Source organism: Mercenaria mercenaria, chromosome 6 (assembly GCF_021730395.1).
Source record: "Mercenaria mercenaria strain notata chromosome 6, MADL_Memer_1, whole genome shotgun sequence".
Taxonomy (NCBI): domain Eukaryota; kingdom Metazoa; phylum Mollusca; class Bivalvia; order Venerida; family Veneridae; genus Mercenaria; species Mercenaria mercenaria.
The window spans coordinates 25,439,598-25,459,365 of NC_069366.1; the positions used below are offsets into that span (position 1 = coordinate 25,439,598).

A 19,768-nucleotide genomic window follows, 5' to 3' on the forward strand; every position below is an offset into this window, starting at 1 on the left:
ATTAATCCATTCATTATCAGTAATGAATTATGTATTCGCAGATGAATTAAACCATGATAAAATGGAAATTATAGCTTCTTTTATTCGGGGTTTTGCCAATGCATGGATTAATCCATGTCACAAATTCCGCGTTTTTTTTTGCAAAGTTGACAATTTCCAAAATAGTCCTCCGATATTTGGTCAAAATAAAGACACTCTAAACGGCGTATACTACCCCCAAACAGGGATTTTTTTGTCAAATCCCTTTTTATAAAATCATCAGTTGCGAATGTAACAGTGGGTGCATGAAATAAAATTTTAGTAGGATAACAACTAATACCTTCCACAGGCCAAAGTGCCAGTCAGGACTGAATTTTGTGTGCCCAGCTTCCATCAGGCTGTACTCTAAGGCATCATGTAAACCCACCATCACATGCCACATTCCATAACTAAATTAAAGGTGTATTGAAATAATTATTTCTCAGAAAATAAGATTTTATTTTAGTACCCTAGGGTCCTCATTATATAACAGAGCATCACTTTATTTAAATAATAAAATGCTACACAGTTAAATTTGTTACATCTTCAGCTAAATCTTTATACAGTATGTTTATAATGTTGTGTACTACTAAGTATGCAATAAAGAAACATACCGGTATATGAGCCGGAAACCTGTGACTTTTCAGAATGAAGTGTAAGAAGATTATGTGATATTAAATTGTTTAAAATCAATATGTGACAGTGTACTTGATAATGATATTCATTTATTAAAAATTCTTACCTTATTACCACATTGTTTTTATTTTGTCCAGTACAGTTGTCCATATGTAGTGACACATTCTTTTTACCATAGCCATGATGTTGAAAGTGGTGGTGTACCATGGAAACTACACTATTTGCACCCCTACCAACAGCAACACTGTACATCTCATCCACAAAGCAGAAAATTTGTGAGCCTTAAAAACAAGAACAGTGTCTGTAAGAAATGCATTCAAGTTCTGATAAAACATAAACAATGACCAAAACTATCATTTCTCATAAATAATGCTTCACAACAGCTTGCAAATCAAACTGAATGCTTAGATAACATGACTTACTTTAGATAACTTCACTCATCACTAAATATCAATAAAATTATCACAGTAAATTCCAATATAAATTTTAAGAAATTTACTCGTAAGGCCTGAAGCTCTGATTCCTGGGGTCATGACCTGTTCGAAGAATGTGAACTCATTGTATTTTAGATTAGTGTTTTGGAATTTCATGTGAAACTGATACTGACAAAAACATTTTAGGATTCTGATAGCAAATGTAAACACTAATTTTAAAATCCTATACCTGAAAGATGTTGATATTGAATGTAAACACTAACTTTAAAATCATATACCTGAAGATTCACAGCAAACTCCAAAGCAACCGCATTTTCGTGGTGTCTTGAAGTACAAAGGCCCTACTTGCTGCGCATAGTGAGGATACAGCACCTGTTGGGCATAGCCAAAACTGTAGTGTATCTGTAAATCCCTAACTGCTGGAGGTTGTCCTGAAAAAATACAAACAAGCAGTTTTTATTGAGTACTTGCACAATTATAAATGAAAAAAAAAAAGAAATATGCATTTTATAATTTGTCCACCAATAGTGAAAATGAAAAAAAAATGCATGCATTATTTATCGTCCTTACACATTTTACACTTCACTGCTAAATATAAGCATTTTAAGAGGTCTATATTAGTTGGTATTACAACAAAAATTGACTGTAACACTTTAAAACATCACTTTTTTTCTTGTTTTATTGTACTATATAATTTTTTTTCAGCTGTCATATATGTGCATAATGGTTGTGGAACTATACACATCTCTGACAGAAAAAAAAATTGTACAACATCTACCTCTGTTTTTTTCTTCAGCAGACAGATCTGCATATTGCTGCTTTGTACTTTCAACTTGAAGTCTGTAATGATCTCCCTGACATTTTACTTTATTTATGTGATCTTGATAAACATGCAGTTTTTCTAAACTTCTGTTCCTCTGTAAGATTTCCACTATTTCTGATACTTTGTACATACTTCTGGCACTTAAGACAGAGATCAGTTGATGGTTTCATAATGAGCAAACAGGGACATTGTTCCAGCCAGATTTTTTAAAATTCTGACAGGTAGACATTCTTGAATGCATTTTCCTCTGCCGCAGCACAGTAAAGTGCATGAATATCTGCCTTGTTTCTGTCTGACGGAAGAAGTATATATTTTTCATTTCTAAAATTAGACGTTCTCCCTGGTAGTGGTAAGCCATTTTGTGCTCCATAGGAAACAAGAAACTGCTTTATGTTCTGTGCGTCAGCTAGAGTGAGCGCATGTTTAGGGGACTTGCCAACATTACCATGAACACGTGCACTCAAGCCGTCTGTGTCAATTGACCTTGCTATTCGATCGACAGTCTTATGGAAGACACCGTGTGCAAAAGCAAAAGTTTCTCGACATATCTTTTGGCCATGAAAATAATAATTTTGTCTGATTTTCTCTCTAATTTTGGACCTATCTGTGCTTACTCCAGTATTCCTATTGTGATACAACTGAACCTTTATAATGATGTCAAGTTCATCTCTGGATTTTTCTAAGCAAGACTGGCGGTACCTTATCAGTTCTGACCACTCAACAACACAACTACAAGGTTTGCCATACAGGCGTACACAACCGCAGCCTTGCGCTTTAAATTTATTCTGTTTTACAACTTCTTCATTATCAGTTGGTAATCAATCAGACTGATCAATATGAACAGGTGCAGAGTTTTCATTTAAATCATCATCAGACTCGTCCAAATCTTCATCACTAATACTACCTTCACTGTCCGAATTTAGTACATTTCCGAAAAAGAGTTGATCAACTTGTTCAAGTTCATTTGCAAAATCTGGCTCGAAAATTTCATATGGAATGGTACTTATAGAAGATGCCTGACTGGCTTGACTACACGTATATTCTGTCATATTTAAAACTTCTGGAGTACACAAAAGACGAAGAATTCTGACATTTTGGAATTTTGACAGCAGACAACTGTCAACACCGCCATTTTTCGCTTCCGTTTCTCAATTACCATTGATAAATCAAAAAACAATAAATTTGTGATCTAAATATTGAAGGAAAATGTAAACAAGAGCACCGCCTTGCGGGTGCTGACGCTCATCTGATTTTTTTTGTGTAATAGAAATATTGTCCTACCCATGATTTTCTAAGTCTAAAAAGGGCCATCATTCTTGCAAAAAGCAGGATAGAGTTATGTTTCTTGATGTACAGTGTCCACTTATGATGGTGAAAAACTGTTGCAAGTTTTAAAGCAATAGCTTTGATAGTTATGAGAAAAGTTGACTTAAACATAATACTCAACCAAGAAAATGATTTTCTAAGTCCAAAAGGGGCAATAATTATTGCAAAAAGCAGGATGGAGTTATGTTGCTTGCTGTACAGGGTCAGCTTATGATGGTGAACAAGTGTTGCAAGTTTCAAAGCAATAGCTTTGATAGTTTAAAAGAAAAAGTTGACCTAAACATAAAACTTAACCAAGAAATCTGATATTTTCTAAGTCCAAAAGGGGCCATAAATCTTGCAAAAAGCAGGACGGAGTTATGTTTCTTGCTATACAGGGTCAACTTATGATGGTGAACAAGTGTTGCAAGTTTTAAAGCAATAGCTTTGATAGTATAGGATAAAAGCTGACCTAAACATAAAACTTAACCAAGAAAACTGATTTTCTAAGTCCAAAAGGGGCAATAAATCTTGCAAAAAGCAAGATGGAGTTATGTTTCTTGATGTACAGGGTCTGCTTATGATGGTGAACAAGTATTCCAAGTTTCAAAGCAATAGCTTTGATAGTTTAGGAGAAAAGTTGACCTAAACATAAAACTTAACCAAGAAATCCGATATTTTCTAAGTACAAAAGGGGCCATAAATCTTGCAAAAAGCAAGATGGAGTTATGTTTCTTGCTATACAGGGTCAGCTTATGATGGTGAACAAGTATTTCAAGTTTCAAAGCAATAGCTTTGATAGTTTAGGAGAAAAGCTGACCTAAACATAAAACTTAACCAGGCAACGCCGACGCCGACGCCGACGCCGACAACCGCTCAAGTGATGACAATAACTCATCATTTTTTTTTTCAAAAAATCAGATGAGCTAAAAAAGATTAACACTTACCATTTCAATCACAATTCCGCTCTTCACTTTAAATATCCGCGTATCTGAGAGCAATTACTGCATGTATTTCTTTGACCCAGTTTCATACATGTATTCACATCGTTAATGGCGTGTTGATTTCAAAGGGAAATAAATCGATAGTTACTCATTATTTGTAATACTTCAGTGCTAGTGCGATAACTTAATCCTGAAACGTTTAAACTTTAAACCTCTCGTTCGAATCCATTCATTTTATCACCAAAAGCTGTCGTTTCAAAAACGAATGCGACTAAATACAGAGTTGGTGCACCTGTGATAAATTCCAGACTATGGTATTTACCGGATGCAGACGCTTGGAAGTACTCTTCAAAGGAGGTAATCACGTGATCAGTTTTGGCGGTCAAAATGGCGGTTTTTCAAGTTTTTTTACTGGTTGTATTTACGATTGTTGTTGTGGCAGTAAGTTATAACCAGATTTGTCATTTTATCTTAAATAACTCGAACTTACAAAAAATGAATTTCAACAAGCGCATGCTTATTGTATTGATCCGTTGATTACTCTGTATGGCAGTTCAGAATCTTGAAGTTTAGAATCAAAGAACTAAAATTGTAGAATAAATTTATTTTTATAGCCCTTTGTTTTAATGTAACATATTGATTATTGTCTAATATTTAGGGCTATATGAACATGCAGTATGAAGTATCCCCACCCCCTCTTGTGCATGCAGATGCACCCCCCTCCTCAACACACTTCTAGTTTTGAGACATTTGACCCCCCATTTCTCGTATTTCCATACACAGGCTACCTCCATTGGCATTAAAGGCATCATGCACTGTTTCCAAACCCCCACTTTTTGAAAATAATTTTGCCCCCTGCTGGATACATATAACCCCACCCCTCTCACCTTAATATTAAATACCCCCTAAAAATTCTCAATATCCACATAACGGATAAAATCCCGTTTTCCAGTATTAACCACCAATAAACGCCCATTCCTGGTTTTACGATGAGGGGGGTATCGGCTAGAGGTGCGCGGTATTACTGGTATACCTGTAACCGTGGTACCATTTTCCCGTGGTACAATACCGCGGTACCACCAGGGAATACCGGTATTTTATCAACATTATCCCAACTTCTGTTTATTTTTAATTTATATTGTCTATGTATCCTTCCGTAACAGCAATTAACACCATGCATGATTTTCTGATTTATATCTCTGGAATTCCCATGCTACTATGATTAGTTTCCAAAAATAACCACCCAATGGTACAATTAAACATGTATGATTGACCGCATGATCCCCAATCAAAACCTTCGAAAACCTCCAGATTATTCCGTATAGATGGATGACGTCATGGGTGCACTTGCTTTTACTTTCGAGTCTGGTAAATTCGGCGAGTCCCGACTTCTTGTTTAAATGATGATAGTTTAAAATATTTCGGTATGTATTTGCATGTATTAAAAAGAAATATTATGGAAAATGTTGAGTCGAAATTTATTATTATTTTTTTTAAAATGATTTAATGAAGCCTTCATACTATTAGTAAACGTTACTGGTTTATCAAACGGGTGCACGAATTGAACTTCAAACAAGCACGACCTATATATACATGTGACCCAGTGCTTCCCCAGAGACAATACGGCGTCTTCCGACGAATACACACTGGTAAAAAATACTAAGGGTCATTAATGTAACTAGTCATTAGTCAAGTTAATATTCCATTGAATTTTTTTTCTGTAATTATAGTCAAGTAACTAGTCTTCATCGTTGCTCATAATAAATAAAGTATTTTTGAGAGTTTTTTCAATATTTTTATGACCACTACCATAGCTGTAAGTCTTACGATAAATATGGTGGTATATCGCAGTATTTTTTTCAAGGCGGTACCCAGCCCTAGGTATCGGCCATTACGCTACATGGCGGTTGTGTTTAGATTATCCTTTTTTCAAGTTTTAAACAAACAAAATGAATAAAAAAGTACTGCAGATTATCAGTAAACATTGTTGTAATTAAGATGTAGCAAAAATATTCTCAAAGTTTAATTTATTTTTGAAATTTTATCTTTTATTCTACACTGCTGCTTCCGTGGCTCGATAGTGAAAGTGTGAAATTATTCGCAGTTTTCATGGTAAACAGATTATTTTTTCAAAAAAAGATGTTCCCGAGGTCGTAGAATAGTATTTCCATTGTGAGAAAGTAAGAACTTTCCTAAATCCTTATCTTCTGGCAAAAATAATCGCTAATATTGTACACGGTCTTTATATCAGTTAATCTCGCCAGTCCCCCTGACCCTGTTTATGGAAATACTGGAATACAGGATTTATCTGTAATGTCGATATGGTCAATACCCTGATTCATACCAGCCAGCTCCCTCTAACCCCAGTATTTCAACTGACATTTAAATTTGGGGGTGAAAACTAGAGTTTTTCTTGCACTTTTGCACCCCCTCAGTAAGAGATATATATGTAACAGCTGTTTCCAAAACTGGGGATGCAAAGTGCCATTCTGGGGTTGAAAACCCCCAACTGGGGGTTTCTGGGAACACTGCAACCCTACCCACACTATCCCTACTCCCATTTATCTGTAAAGTCATCCACCCCTGCCCAGCTTAAGGAAAGCTTCCCCAACTGCACCCCTCCTTCACTAGCATCTCATACCCCCCCCCCCCCCCCCCCCCCACCTTCCCCTAGTCCTTCCATGTTCCCATTTTTCTGTGAACTACCCACTTTTTCCAAAGAAATTGCTTCTACATGTGGATGGATATGTTCTTCAATAGCACTGCCACAGTTCAGTCTTGGTTACGTTAAGGGAGATGTGTCAGTCAGCTGGTTAGCTCAGTGGGTAGAGTACTTGTCTATAAGCAAGGGGTCCAGGGTTCAAGTCTTAGACTGACTGTACATTTTTCTCACCCTTTGGCATTTGATGCCCAATTTGGTGCCTTTGCATGGTTGTTTGGTCAGTTTTACGAAACAAGCAAAATTATGTACGTCCAGAACTCGAGAACAACTTTCCAATTTCCAGGGTATATTGTATGGAACACGTAAGGGGAGAAAAATGAAATACTGCACAAATTTCTAAATGTAAAACTGAATGGAATAAAGGAAGAACATGCATAAAGTAAACAGGAATGTAAAGGCTGAGAATTGTTTTAGATTCAGGGCTTTTCATCAGGAAATTGGGAAGAGGCCTTGGCCTTTCAAAGTGGGATATTTATGCGCGGTAATTGTTCATTTTGGGAAAAATTATCAACCGGAAGTAAACATCGAAAGATGAAGCAAATTTATCTCCCCTGAAACTTGGACAAAAACTAGGCCATGGAACATAATGTATTACACTGGCAATGTGTCACAACTGGTTCTGTGGACTGTTAGGCTATAGTGCGACAAAAATAGATACCAGACAAACACTTCCTCTGGAAATACTAAAATGTAAACAAAATCTTAACCATCTGTTGCATGATTTGGGGAAGTATTACCTTGCATTTTGGGAAATATCTCTGCCTCAGTTTGGAAAAAATAGTATATTTCTGGATTGGGAAGAGGCCTTTTATAGGCCTCTGTTATATAAGGATGAAAAGCCCTGAGATTGAACAGAATATTGTGCGAAGAAACTGGATGCGAATAATAAGCAACCCTCTCTATTGACTGTTATATTTATTTTTTCCTTGTTAATTTTTTTTTCCAGTTTGTACCAACATTGACAGCCCTGATCTTAGAAGATCATGCTTATGTAAGTTCTTTTTATTAAAATACTCTTTTTTAGCTCACCTGTCACTACTTACCGGTAATTGAGATATTTCACTTATGTAACATGCTTGTAAAAATTGCGGGGTTCAAGTCTTGGACTGACTATACATTTTTATCACCCTTTGGGATTTGATGCCCAATTTGGTGCATTTGCATGCTTGCTTGGTCAGTTTTACGAAATAAGCAGTATTATGTACGTCAAGAAATCGAGAACAATTTTCCAATTTCCGGGGTATATTGTATGGAACAGACTAAGTCACGTAAGGGGAGAAAAATGAAATACTGCACAAATTTCTAAATGTAAAACTGAACGGAATAAAGGAAGAACATACATAAAGTAAACCGGAATGTAAATGCTTAGAATTGTTTTAGATTGAACAGAATATTGTGTGAAAAAACTGGATGCGAATAATAAGCAACCCTCTCTATTGACTGTTATATTTGTTTTTTCCATGTTATTTTTTTTTTCCAGTTTGTACCAACATTGACAGCCCTGAAGTTAGAAGACCATGCTTATGTAAGTTTTTTTTATTAAATTACTCTTTTTATGTTTTTTGTGAGCTAACAGTTGTGCTATTGTTTTACCTTTGTAGAGGCTTAAACATTCTTCTATTACTATTATAGTATCTCTGCAACTATTTACCGGTATTTGGGATATTTCACTTATGTAACATGCTTGTAAAAATTGCTACAGGTCAATTGATGTTGTGAAGTTGATAACTACACTTTTTACTTTTACAATATTCTACCTGCAATACCATAAGAATTTTCCAATCATTTCCACTTTCCGAATAACATATTTATACAGAAATAGTAATTTACTGTATGCAGTACTTTTAAGGAAGCATTTGATAGTTTTGTCCATTGTCCACTCAGTACATTAAATCAGCTTTATAATTTCATATCAATTGATAAATTAAAATAAATTGTATGAATTGATGTTATTCCGTAAAGTTTGTCAAAAAACTGCTAACACATAGAAGTACCTGTACCTTTACAACTATAACAATAAACATATATGATGATAAATTGATAAAGTTACAGAGCATACATGTGGAGGAAATAACGCCTCATCAGTTTGCAGAGGAAACCGGCAATGTAAGTGTATCAGACAACAACCTAATTGAAGTAAATGAGTCTTAATTCAGTTTAAGGTACAGTTAAATGCCCTTTTAATAAATACTACTGCATTAAGATGATTGATACCATTTCTTCCGATAGATTGTTGGAATGAATATTCTGTGTAAATGAAATATTGCAAATAGGAGTAAGGAAAATCTTCGAGTATGATGAGAATTTGATGATAGATATGTCAGTGCACAAGTGATATAAATTGAAAGCTGCGGTTCAAGAAATATAACTCCATCCTGCTTTTTGCCAGAATTATGGCCCTTTTGGACTTAGAAAATCATGGGTAGGAAAATTTTTCTGTTATGCAAAAAAAATCAGATGAACATCAGCACCCGCAAGGCGGTGCTCTTGTTTAGTAATGTGTTTTATTCTTTGTTCTGATACTTTGTTGTTAGTTTAATTTGCATATAGTATTCACATGCATATAATTTATCCTGAGTTTGAAATATTTTCCAGGTCTGAAGTCAACTGAAGCGATACCAGTTATTAATGTAAAAGTCACATTGTTACTTTTTTAGCTCCACTCTTTGGAGAATAGGGTGGGCTATACTACTCGCCCCGCGGTCGGTGTGACCCTTATTGGTAAAGTCATATCTTTGTTACTATTGCTTATATCAGACCGTAACTTCACATAAACATTGACCAGTATGCAAACAAAGTATGTACAGGGACTGGGCCGCTTGTATCCAAGGTCAAAGTCATCAAGGTGTTATACTTTTGTTATTTTTGAGGTTAAAGTTTTTTGGCAACCTTTGTTTTTTTTTTTGTCATAACTTTGTTACTTTTGATTATACTGTTAGTTCTTATAAACATTGTCCAGCATACAAACATAGTATATGCAGGGGCTGGGCCCATTATACCCAAGTTCAAGGTCACCAAGGAGTTATACTTGGAATTATTTGCATGTTAAATTTTTTCGAAAGCTTTATTAATAGACATATCTTTGGTACTTTTGTTTATAATCATCATCTGCATGTGTGGTTACATACCCCATAACTCTAATTGTATTTTTGACAGAATTATGCCCCTTTTGTACTTGTAATTATTTTGCAATCTTTGCTTTCTGGATATTACTTTAATGCAACATAAGATAGACTTGAAAAATAGAAAGTATCTTTATCTCCATCATCTGCATGTGTGGTAACAATCCCCATAACTTTTATTTGTAGTTTTGAGAAAATTATGTCCCTTTTACACTTAAATTTTTTTAACAAACTTCATTTTCTGGACATAACTTGGTAGTGTATAAGATAATGACTTGAAACTCAAAATATATCTTTACCATCATCATCAGCATTAAATTTTGTTTTAACAATCCTAATAACTGTAATTTGTGTATTTGATGGAATTATGCCCCTTTGTGCATCTTCTTTTTATAGTAGAGGTCTCTTATTCAGACATATATTGATTTTGCTGTCAAATCCCCGTATAGTGGAGCGCGCTGTCATGCGGACAAGTCTATCAAGAATTCCTTGTATCCTGTAAGGTAGTGGCTCATAACATATGTGAAGAGTCTAAACAAACCAGGTAGTTGGTTACAGACAGGTGCACATGTATGCATTGAAATAAATGTAGGAGGTGCATTTAGTTTATATCTTTAATTTTTATTTTCAGTTGACTGGAATTATGACCAACCACACATATACAGAACCAGAATATCATATTTCTGTAAGTTATTTAAATTTACATCTAGCAGATTGTTCATGATTGTTAGGAATTAGACCGCCTCGGTAGCCTAGTGGTAGAGCGTCCGCTTCGAGTGCGGGAGGTCGTGGGTTCGATCCCCGGCCGCGTCATACCAAAGACGTAAAAAATGGTACTAGTAGCTTCCTCGCTTGGCGCTCAGCATTAAGAGGGTAGTGCTAGGACTGGTCAGCCCGGTGTCAGTATAATGTGACTGGGTGGGGTATCATATCACGTGTCTACGGCGTGATATTCCAGTGAGGCAGCACTATAAAGTTGGGCATTGTGCTCACTGCTACAAGTAGACACCGTCGTTTATATGACTGAAAAACTGTTGAAAAAGACGTTAAACCCGAACACACACACACACTGTAAGGAAGTAGATGTTCCTAAGCTTCATGTAAGTTCAGGCAACATTTTTTGCTCCACTATTTTGAAGAATAAGTAGAACAATCCTACTCACTAGGGCATATGTGTCACACCTGGGTTAAAATTTTCATGCCAGTCTACTTTTTGACGAAGTCTTTTTAGATAAAGCTTTCAAACTCTCAACACTTGTTTACCATCTCCATGTCCCATATCAGGTAAGAGTACATAACTCTATTGCGGTTTTTGGCAGAAGTATGGCCCATTTTAACTTAGAACTGTTGGTTAAGTTTTTCGTATCAGTTTACATTGTGATTGAAACTAGTACATAGTAATGAATTATGATAACTGACTAGGTGGTGACATGTTTTTACTCATATTAATTACTTTACTTCCGTTCACATTTTGTGTAAATTGTTTGACATGTGGCTTTGAAACTTTTATCACTTGTTTAATATAACACTCTCTATGTATAGGCAAGAGTGCATAACTCTGTCAACTTTTTTAACTGGATTATGGCCCTTTCTTTGACTTAGAAATTGGTACAATTTTTGTACAAGGCAATGTTTTGTCAAAACTGTTTTGCATGTTGCTTTAAAAGTTTGAACAATTGTTCAGAATCGTGATTTATATCTGTAAGCAAGGGTACAAAACTCTGTCAACTGTTTTGGCTGAATTATGGCCCTTTTTGACTCAGAAATTGGTTCAGTTTTCGTACTAGTCCCTGTTTTGTGCAAACTATTTTAAACTTTGAACCTTTGTTTATCATCATGCTTTCATATCATATTGATCATAAGGTCACATGATCAACTGACCGTATACCACTGGTCACGTGTCAACTGACGGTATATCAAGAAGGATATACGGCACCCTGATATCGGGTCGAAAAGACTGTAAGTGACAGGATAAAATGAATTACTTTGACACCCAAACAATCTGATATATATGTAATGATTGAAGCAATTTTCAGTCCACAGTATAATTATAGAAGGTATTAATACTAAGTTTGGATTAGATATTTTTGATAATTAAAATTCAACATAGTATATTATATATATACATGTATGTAGAGAGTATACACAAGTTTTTGAAAGGTAATTAAGGTAAGTATAATATTAATTCACGAAAGAACAAGTGGATACTTCCTCAAGATAATACAATAACCATAGTATTGCATAATGTTCTGCACTTTGAAGTATTACATGAAGTATTCAAGGTTGTTATTATACCAGTGTGTGAATTTGAAAATGTTCTTTTGGACCATCTTTCATGACAGCATACATGGAACTGATGTCAATTTTTTTTATATTTGTCACAACGATTTGAAATGGTTAAAATAGAAATGAAAAAGTATTGGAGTTACAGTTTCTGGTAATACTTAACACAGTTTTTAATTGAGTATGAAATATGTTATTTGAATTGACTTTTTGTAAAAATTTAGTGCTACACTTAGAGTTTTAGATTGACATTGTTGTACACTCTTTGAAAGTCTTTTTCTCCATCATTTTGTTTATTACAGTTCCAACAGCACCAAAGGACAACAGACAGATTGAAGATAGAAATGATGAGGTATTTTTATGCATTCTATGATGACGACGACCAAAGATACATATAATGTTTTAACTGTCCCTTGTGTTTCACAAGTCACTAAGTTTTCATACGTGTTCAAGAGAAGGTTCATTTTTAGCTCGACTATTCGAAGAATAAGTAGAGCTATCCTACTCACCACAGCGTCGGTGTCACACCCTGGTTAAGTTTTTCGTACCAGTCCACATTTTGACAAAGTCTTTTGAGATGAAGCTTTGAAACTTTCAACACTTGTTTACCATCACCATGTCCAGTTATAGGCAAGAGTACATAACTCTGTTAAGCATTTTGACTGAATTATAGCCCCTTTTGACTTAGAAATCTTGGTTAAGTTTTTCGTACCAGTTCATATTTTGGCAAAGTCTTTTGAGATAAAGCTTTGAAGCTTTCAACTCTTGTTTACCATCACCATGTTCAGTTGTAGGCAAGAGTACATAACTCCATCAAGCATTTTGGTTGAATTATTGCCCCTTTTTGACTTAGAAATCTTGGTTAAGTTTTTCGTACCAGTCTACATTTTGACAAAGTCTTTTGAGATAAAGCTTTGAAACTTTCAACTCTTGTTTACCATCACCATGTCCAGTTGTAGGCAAGAGTACATAACTCCATCAAGCATTTTAGTTGAATTATTGCCCCTTTTTGACTTAGAAATCTTGGTTAAGTTTTTCGTACCAGTCTACATTTTGACAAAGTCTTTTGAGATAAAGCTTTGAAACTTTCAACACTTGTTTACCATCACCATGTCCAGTTGTAGGCAAGAGTACATAACTCCATCAAGCATTTTGGTTGAATTATTGCCCCTTTTTGACTTAGAAATCTTGGTTAAGTTTTTCGTACCAGTCTACATTTTGACAAAGTCTTTTGAGATAAAGCTTTGAAACTTTCAACACTTGTTCACCATCACCATGTCCAGTTGTAGGCAAGAGTACATAACTCCATCAAGCATTTTGGCTGAATTATGGCCCCTTCTGACTTAGAAATCTTGGTTAAGTTTTTCGTACCAGTTTATATTTTGTATAAAGTGTTTGACATATGGCTTTGAAACTTTTATATCTTGTTCAGTATTATAGTCTCTATTAATAGGCAAGAGTACATAACTCTGTCATCTTTTTGGGCTGAATTATGGCCCTTTTTGAACTTGGAAATTGGTTCTGTTTTCGAATATGTCCATGTTTTGTCAACACTATTTGACATATGGCTTTTAAACTTTAAACACTTGTTTATCATTATGATTTCCATCTGTAGGCAAGAGTACATAACTCTGACAACTATTTTGGCTGAATTATGGCCATTTTTGGACTTTGAAATTTTTGTCAAAACTATTTGAACTATGGCTTTGAAACTTTTAACACTAGTATATCAACATGATTTCCATTTGTAGGCAAGTGTACATAACTCTGTCAACTATTGTGACTGAATTATGACCCTCTTTGGACTTGGAAATTAGTTAAACTTTTCATACAAGTCCATATTTTGCCTAACATATAACTTAATAACATATTTGCCATCATGGTCACATATTGCAACTTAGTGCAAGACTAATAGAAATCCACAAATTCAGGAACATTTTTTTTTTAATCCATTTTTCTTTTGTCTGAAAATCTGTGGAAATATTTTGACCCCATTCTTCAATCAATTCTTCGAATAGTCGAGTGCGCTGTCATCCGACAGCTCTTGGTCGTTAGAGTCGATATTGTGTAGAAATTATATGCCGTGCTGCTTTGAAAGTTCGAACTCTTGCATATTGTAACAGAATTTGTAGGCAAAAGTACCTAAACTGTGTATTATATTGGCTGCATTATTTGCATTTTTGACCTAGTTTTAGTTTTCCTATTATTCCATGTTTGTCTAAACTATTTCAATTGAGGCTTGGATTTGACTAATTGATTAATTTCGTGATCTCCATTAGAAGTCAATGCTTTGTAACTACAGCCAATATATAACTATTTGGCCCTTTTTTTCTTAGAAAATAGTATTTAAAGTTTGTCATGGTTAAAGATTTCTTCTTTCCTAAATATGTCTTGCAGATGTCTTAGCACCATTACAGTACATTTAGAAACACACATACTGGCACAGAACATGGAATTGAACAGGTATTTTCTTACTAAATGTGTAACGGTTCTTATAAAGTCTTTCACTTGTTGCGGGTAAAGATAAAACTATCTGGCATGGGGGTATTTAAGTGTTAGGCGGTAACGAGACTCCTGTCTAGTAACCACCTAAACATTAACGCAAGTGCCGGGTACCATCTTTAACTGCTGCCAGTGATTGATACTTTCTCTTGCATGCTTTACTCTTAAGTATTTGGAAGATATTAATAAAAAATTATGTTTTTCTTTAATGCGCTATTTTGTTATATTAGCATATAAATCTACACATGATATAAATTGTAGCTTGAGTCTTCTTACCCCCCTGGGTGTAAGTTTAGTTTTTCTAGCACCAAAAAAGCACGGGAAAATTCTGTCAAGCGTGCAAGCTTTGTACTTATTTGCATGAAAAGTGCCATAAATTGGTAAAAAAGTGTTGGATTTTTACAGTGTGTTTAAATTCAACTGTTGTGATAGTTCTTTGTCTGTATTTTATTCAATTATGCTGTTGTCATTCCTTCTGTTGTAATGTAGATTTGATATTTATGAGATTCGTTTTGAAGCATTGTTTTAATTAAGTATTGGAATCAATGAATCACACTGGTACTGTAGCAAAAATGTCTGTAGTTTGAGTAATTTACTATTCTGTGTCCTTGTTGACTCTTGCATGTCCTTTGGTGTACATGTGTATCAAAACGCACTTTTGAAGTATCTCTGATGTTCAATGAAAATAGTGTTTGCTATATTTATAATAAACTCTTAATCTGGTTGAATTCAAAACTCATCGTCTTTAATAAGGCAGAACATACATTGTAAGCACATCTTTAACCTTTGACAACAATAGTTTCTTGTTTCAAGCGTTGATCATTTCACCTCCAGATTAATTAAGAAAGGCTGATATCTTTGTTTACACTGTTACAAATGTTATCAAGATAGACACATTTGCCTGCATTAAGAATTAAATTTACTAGAGTAGGCATAAATCAAGAATGCACCTGAATGTAATGTATAAAGTTTGTATAAAATGATCCCAGTAAACTTTGTGATGTCATTATGTACATTACAAGTAAAAAGGTTTCTGTCAGTATTGTTAGTACCAATGTTTTATACCAGGTCATTAACATGTTAACAAACATATTGCAAGTGTTATAGGGCAGTTCCTATTGCATTGTCAGATGTCATATTTCAGGTGCTTTGCAAAGCTTGATTTTTTTTTAATTTTTAGGAAAGAGGTCCTTTTGTTGCTACTTTAATAATTGCTGTCTGACTCTGAAAATTCTTGCCTTACTTTATCAAATACATTTTGTATCACTAAAAACTTACATGTGTCTACTTTATTGTTTTGCTAGAAGTAGTTGAGCTGACAGTTATTATATAGATTAAGTTCAGTACAAGATCCTTCTTTTAACAGAAATTTGTAACTGTGTTTTTTTGCAGAGTACAAATTCAAACTGGAATTCTGGTCTAGAAATTGAAACTTTTGAACGATTTAACCAAAATGAATATTTAAGTCAATTTGGGTTACAAAGACAAAGTATTTTTGGTGATGGAAACTGCTTGTTTAGATCTATTAGTTTTGCTTTAGAAGGCACAGAAGATAATTATGATTTTTACAGGCAACTTGCAATTCAGTATATAAGACAGAATGAAAATGATTTTTTAATTTTTTTCACACCTGAAAATTCAATTGAAACACAACAACAATACACGGAAAGAACACTACACACTTTGTCACAGAATTATCAATATGCAGGGTTCGAATGTGTATTGGCATTGAGCCGAGCTCTTCATAGAAACATAATGATAACTCAGGGGGGTCAAACAGGTATTTCCACAGCAAGAACAATAACGTCTGATGAAAATAATTTTTACACTGACAACAATGCTATCAACTTAATATATTCTTCTGATGCTGGTGGTCATTGTGACCTAGCTGTTGATAAGTTTGGATCATTTGATGTAAATCCTTTTTACTTTGAGAAAGAAGTTGTTGAAGTAGTATCTGAGAGCAATAATAATAATAATAATTATGATCACCAATTTTGGGACTTTACGAAAAACAATGAAAAAAACAATACTGTAAAACAAAATCTGTCTAAACACATTTGTAACATTTGCTCTGTCAATTTCAAGAATGCATTTTCTTATAAAAGACATTGTCAGAGGAAACATACAAGTAAAAATTTGAAGAAAAAGGAGTTGAGTTATATCACATGTTTATGCACATCATGCAAATTGAAGTTTTCAAAAGTAATTGATATGTTAAATCACATTGAAAAAGTACATAAATATTCTAGGAAAATTGATAATTTAACTTTTAAGACTGAAGAAGAATTTCTTATTTGGAAACAAAGTGAGGAAGCTAAAAATAAAGTTCAGTTTTCAAAATGTGCTAAGTCTACAGTTAACAAAGGTGTAACATCATCACAATATGTTTGTAACAGGAGTGGATATAGTAGAAAAAGACTAAATAGAGTACGTGCTATAAGACAGAAAGGTTCATGTAAGATTAATACTATTTGTCCAGCCCGTATGTTTGTAAAAAACAATAAAGAGCTTGTAACTGTAAAATATATTCAAAGTCATTCACATGAAATTGGTACAGACCAGTCCAGTTTTGTCAAAATTCCCGATAACATTAGAACCCTGATTATGACTCAACTTTCTCTAGGTGTACCTGTAACAATAATATTGGAAAATTTAAAAGAAGATTCTGGTAATCTAGATAACAGACAGTCAACATCTTTACAACAGTCACATCTGATTACAAGAAAAGACATTCTAAATATAAAAAGAAGATATATCCGTTTGTCAACTGATAAGCATGAAAATGATGCTGTTTCTGTTGCGATTAAGGTAAAACAATTCTAGGAGTTAGCTAACAATCCAGTTTTATTATTTAAACAACAGTTTGTAAATGTACCAGACATTCCTTTATCTAAAAATGATTTCATGTTAATACTTATGACCAGTGAACAGATAGAGTACTATAAGAAATATGCTCCCACAATAATATGTCTAGATGCAACTCATGGAACAAATCAATATAGATTTTATTTGAATACTCTCCTTGTAGTCAATGACCATTACAAAGGAATACCAGCAGCCTTTTGTATTACAAATAGAGATGATGAGCTTTCCAACTATATTTTCTTAAAAGCTGTGAAAGAGAAATGTTCTGACACCAAAGTTGATTGCTTACTTACTGATGACACTCATTCTGCTTTTAATGCCGCCAAAACTGTATTCGGACAAGATATTAAACACTATTTGTGTATTTATCATGTTATTACTGCATGGGGTCGTAAACTGAAAAGTATGTATGGCAAAGATACTGGCACTAAGCTTTTAAATCATCTGCGATGTATGATCTATACCAAAACAGAATTAGAATTTAATACATTAAGAAATGAATTTGAACTGTTATGTAGAAATGAATTCCCTGCCTTTTACAATTACTTTCAAAATCAGTATTTGCCAAGAAAAGAGAAATGGTCTCTTCACCTCCGAAAATTTGGACTTAGAAATAAAATTACCACCAATAACCACTTAGAAAGTTTTCATAGGACTTTAAAACATATTTATTTTGATGGAAAACATAATCATAGATTAGATGAGCTAATTGAAATGTTGTTAAAGTATGAGCAGAAGTGTTATATTGAACAAACTGTGTTATCTGGCATGAAACCTGGATCTGAAAAAGTTGATAAATCGGGAAGACATAAAAGCAGTCTTCTCTCCATAGATAGCGATGTTTCTCAAATAAATGAAGATACGTATTGTGCGGAGTCGTCTGATTCAGATTTGTTCTATCGCGTAATTGTTTTACGAACTGCTTGCTCCATACCTCCTTGCTACATTACTTGTAACATCAAACCATGCAAAAAACTGTGTTCCCATTTATATAGCTGTAATTGCAAAGATTCAAATCCATGTTGTAAGCATATACATAAAGTGTATTCTTTGAGATGTTCTACATTGTCATGTATTGAAACTGACCAAGACACAGAATTGATAAACACCGATATTTATGTTGAAGAGCCTAATAAAAAAGAAAGTAGCCACAGGGGTGATTTTCACAGATTTCAGTGTAACTTAGAATTTTTAAAGAAGCAAATGGAAAATACACAGCTTTTTGACCGTTTCAGTACTATCAATAAAGCTATAGAGTCCATTATTTCTGACAATAATGCCTTCTTGAGCATGTCATCAGAAACACCAAAGTTGCAAAAAAGGGATAAACTTCCACCAAATAAAAAAGTTGAAAAGCAGCAGAAGTATAAAGCAACACAGAAGAAGAAAGGTAGACAAGAAAAGAAAACTCCTATTATGGTAAAAAATGTAGGGGGGTCTGTAAGAGATTATCCACCTTTACGACTAGAACCAAGAAGTACACCTATCCAAGATTTAATGCCTGAACCAGTCACAAATTTATTTGTACATGATAATTTGGTACGCATCCCAAACAACTTACTTGTTCCACCATCACTAAGGTCTGCAGTGGCACAAGATTCAAAGGGTAGACCTATGAAAATTGTTTTTATTCACCCGAAAAATGGTAGACAACAGAAAGATGACTTTGGAGAATCAGAACAAATTTAATATGTTTTTGCTTGTGTAATACCTGATATTTATGCTCCAAACCACACCTAAAGTGATTTGGTTTTGGATGTTAAATTGACGCTTGTGAAGTTACAGGTTCATTTGAGAGGTTGCAAGTCGTAATGACGCTCTCAACATGGACATTTTACTTCTTTTCACAATCTTTGAAACTCAATTAACTTGAATTTACTTGAAATCACATGAAGTTCTGTTTGTTTTGGAACAGTAGATGTTACATTGACGCATGTGAAGTTACAGGTTCATTTGAGGGGTTGCAAGTCGTAATGACGCTCTCAACATGGACATTTTACTTCTTTTCACAATCTTTGAAACTCAATTTACTTGAAATCACATGAAGTTCTGTTTGTTTTGGAACAGTAGCTGTTACATTGACGCATGTGAAGTTACAGGTTCATTTGAGG

The 19,768-nt window shown here is 34.2% G+C and overlaps 1 protein-coding gene and 1 long non-coding RNA gene across 2 annotated transcripts; both read left to right on the top strand.

The window, feature by feature from the left end:
* The first annotated feature begins 7,101 nt into the window (after nucleotides 1–7,101).
* On the top strand, nucleotides 7,102–13,373 carry LOC123550256 (uncharacterized). Its single transcript, XR_008371294.1, has 3 exons — nucleotides 7,102–8,988; nucleotides 10,636–10,689; nucleotides 12,590–13,373. It is a non-coding gene; the product is annotated as an uncharacterized LOC123550256 (long non-coding RNA).
* Nucleotides 13,374–17,708: 4,335 nt separating this feature from the next.
* Nucleotides 17,709–19,346, top strand: LOC128558002 (uncharacterized). Its single transcript, XM_053546720.1, has one exon. It carries the CDS (start codon nucleotides 17,709–17,711, stop codon nucleotides 19,344–19,346), a length of 1,638 nt encoding a protein of 545 aa, XP_053402695.1.
* The last annotated feature ends 422 nt before the right edge of the window (nucleotides 19,347–19,768 follow it).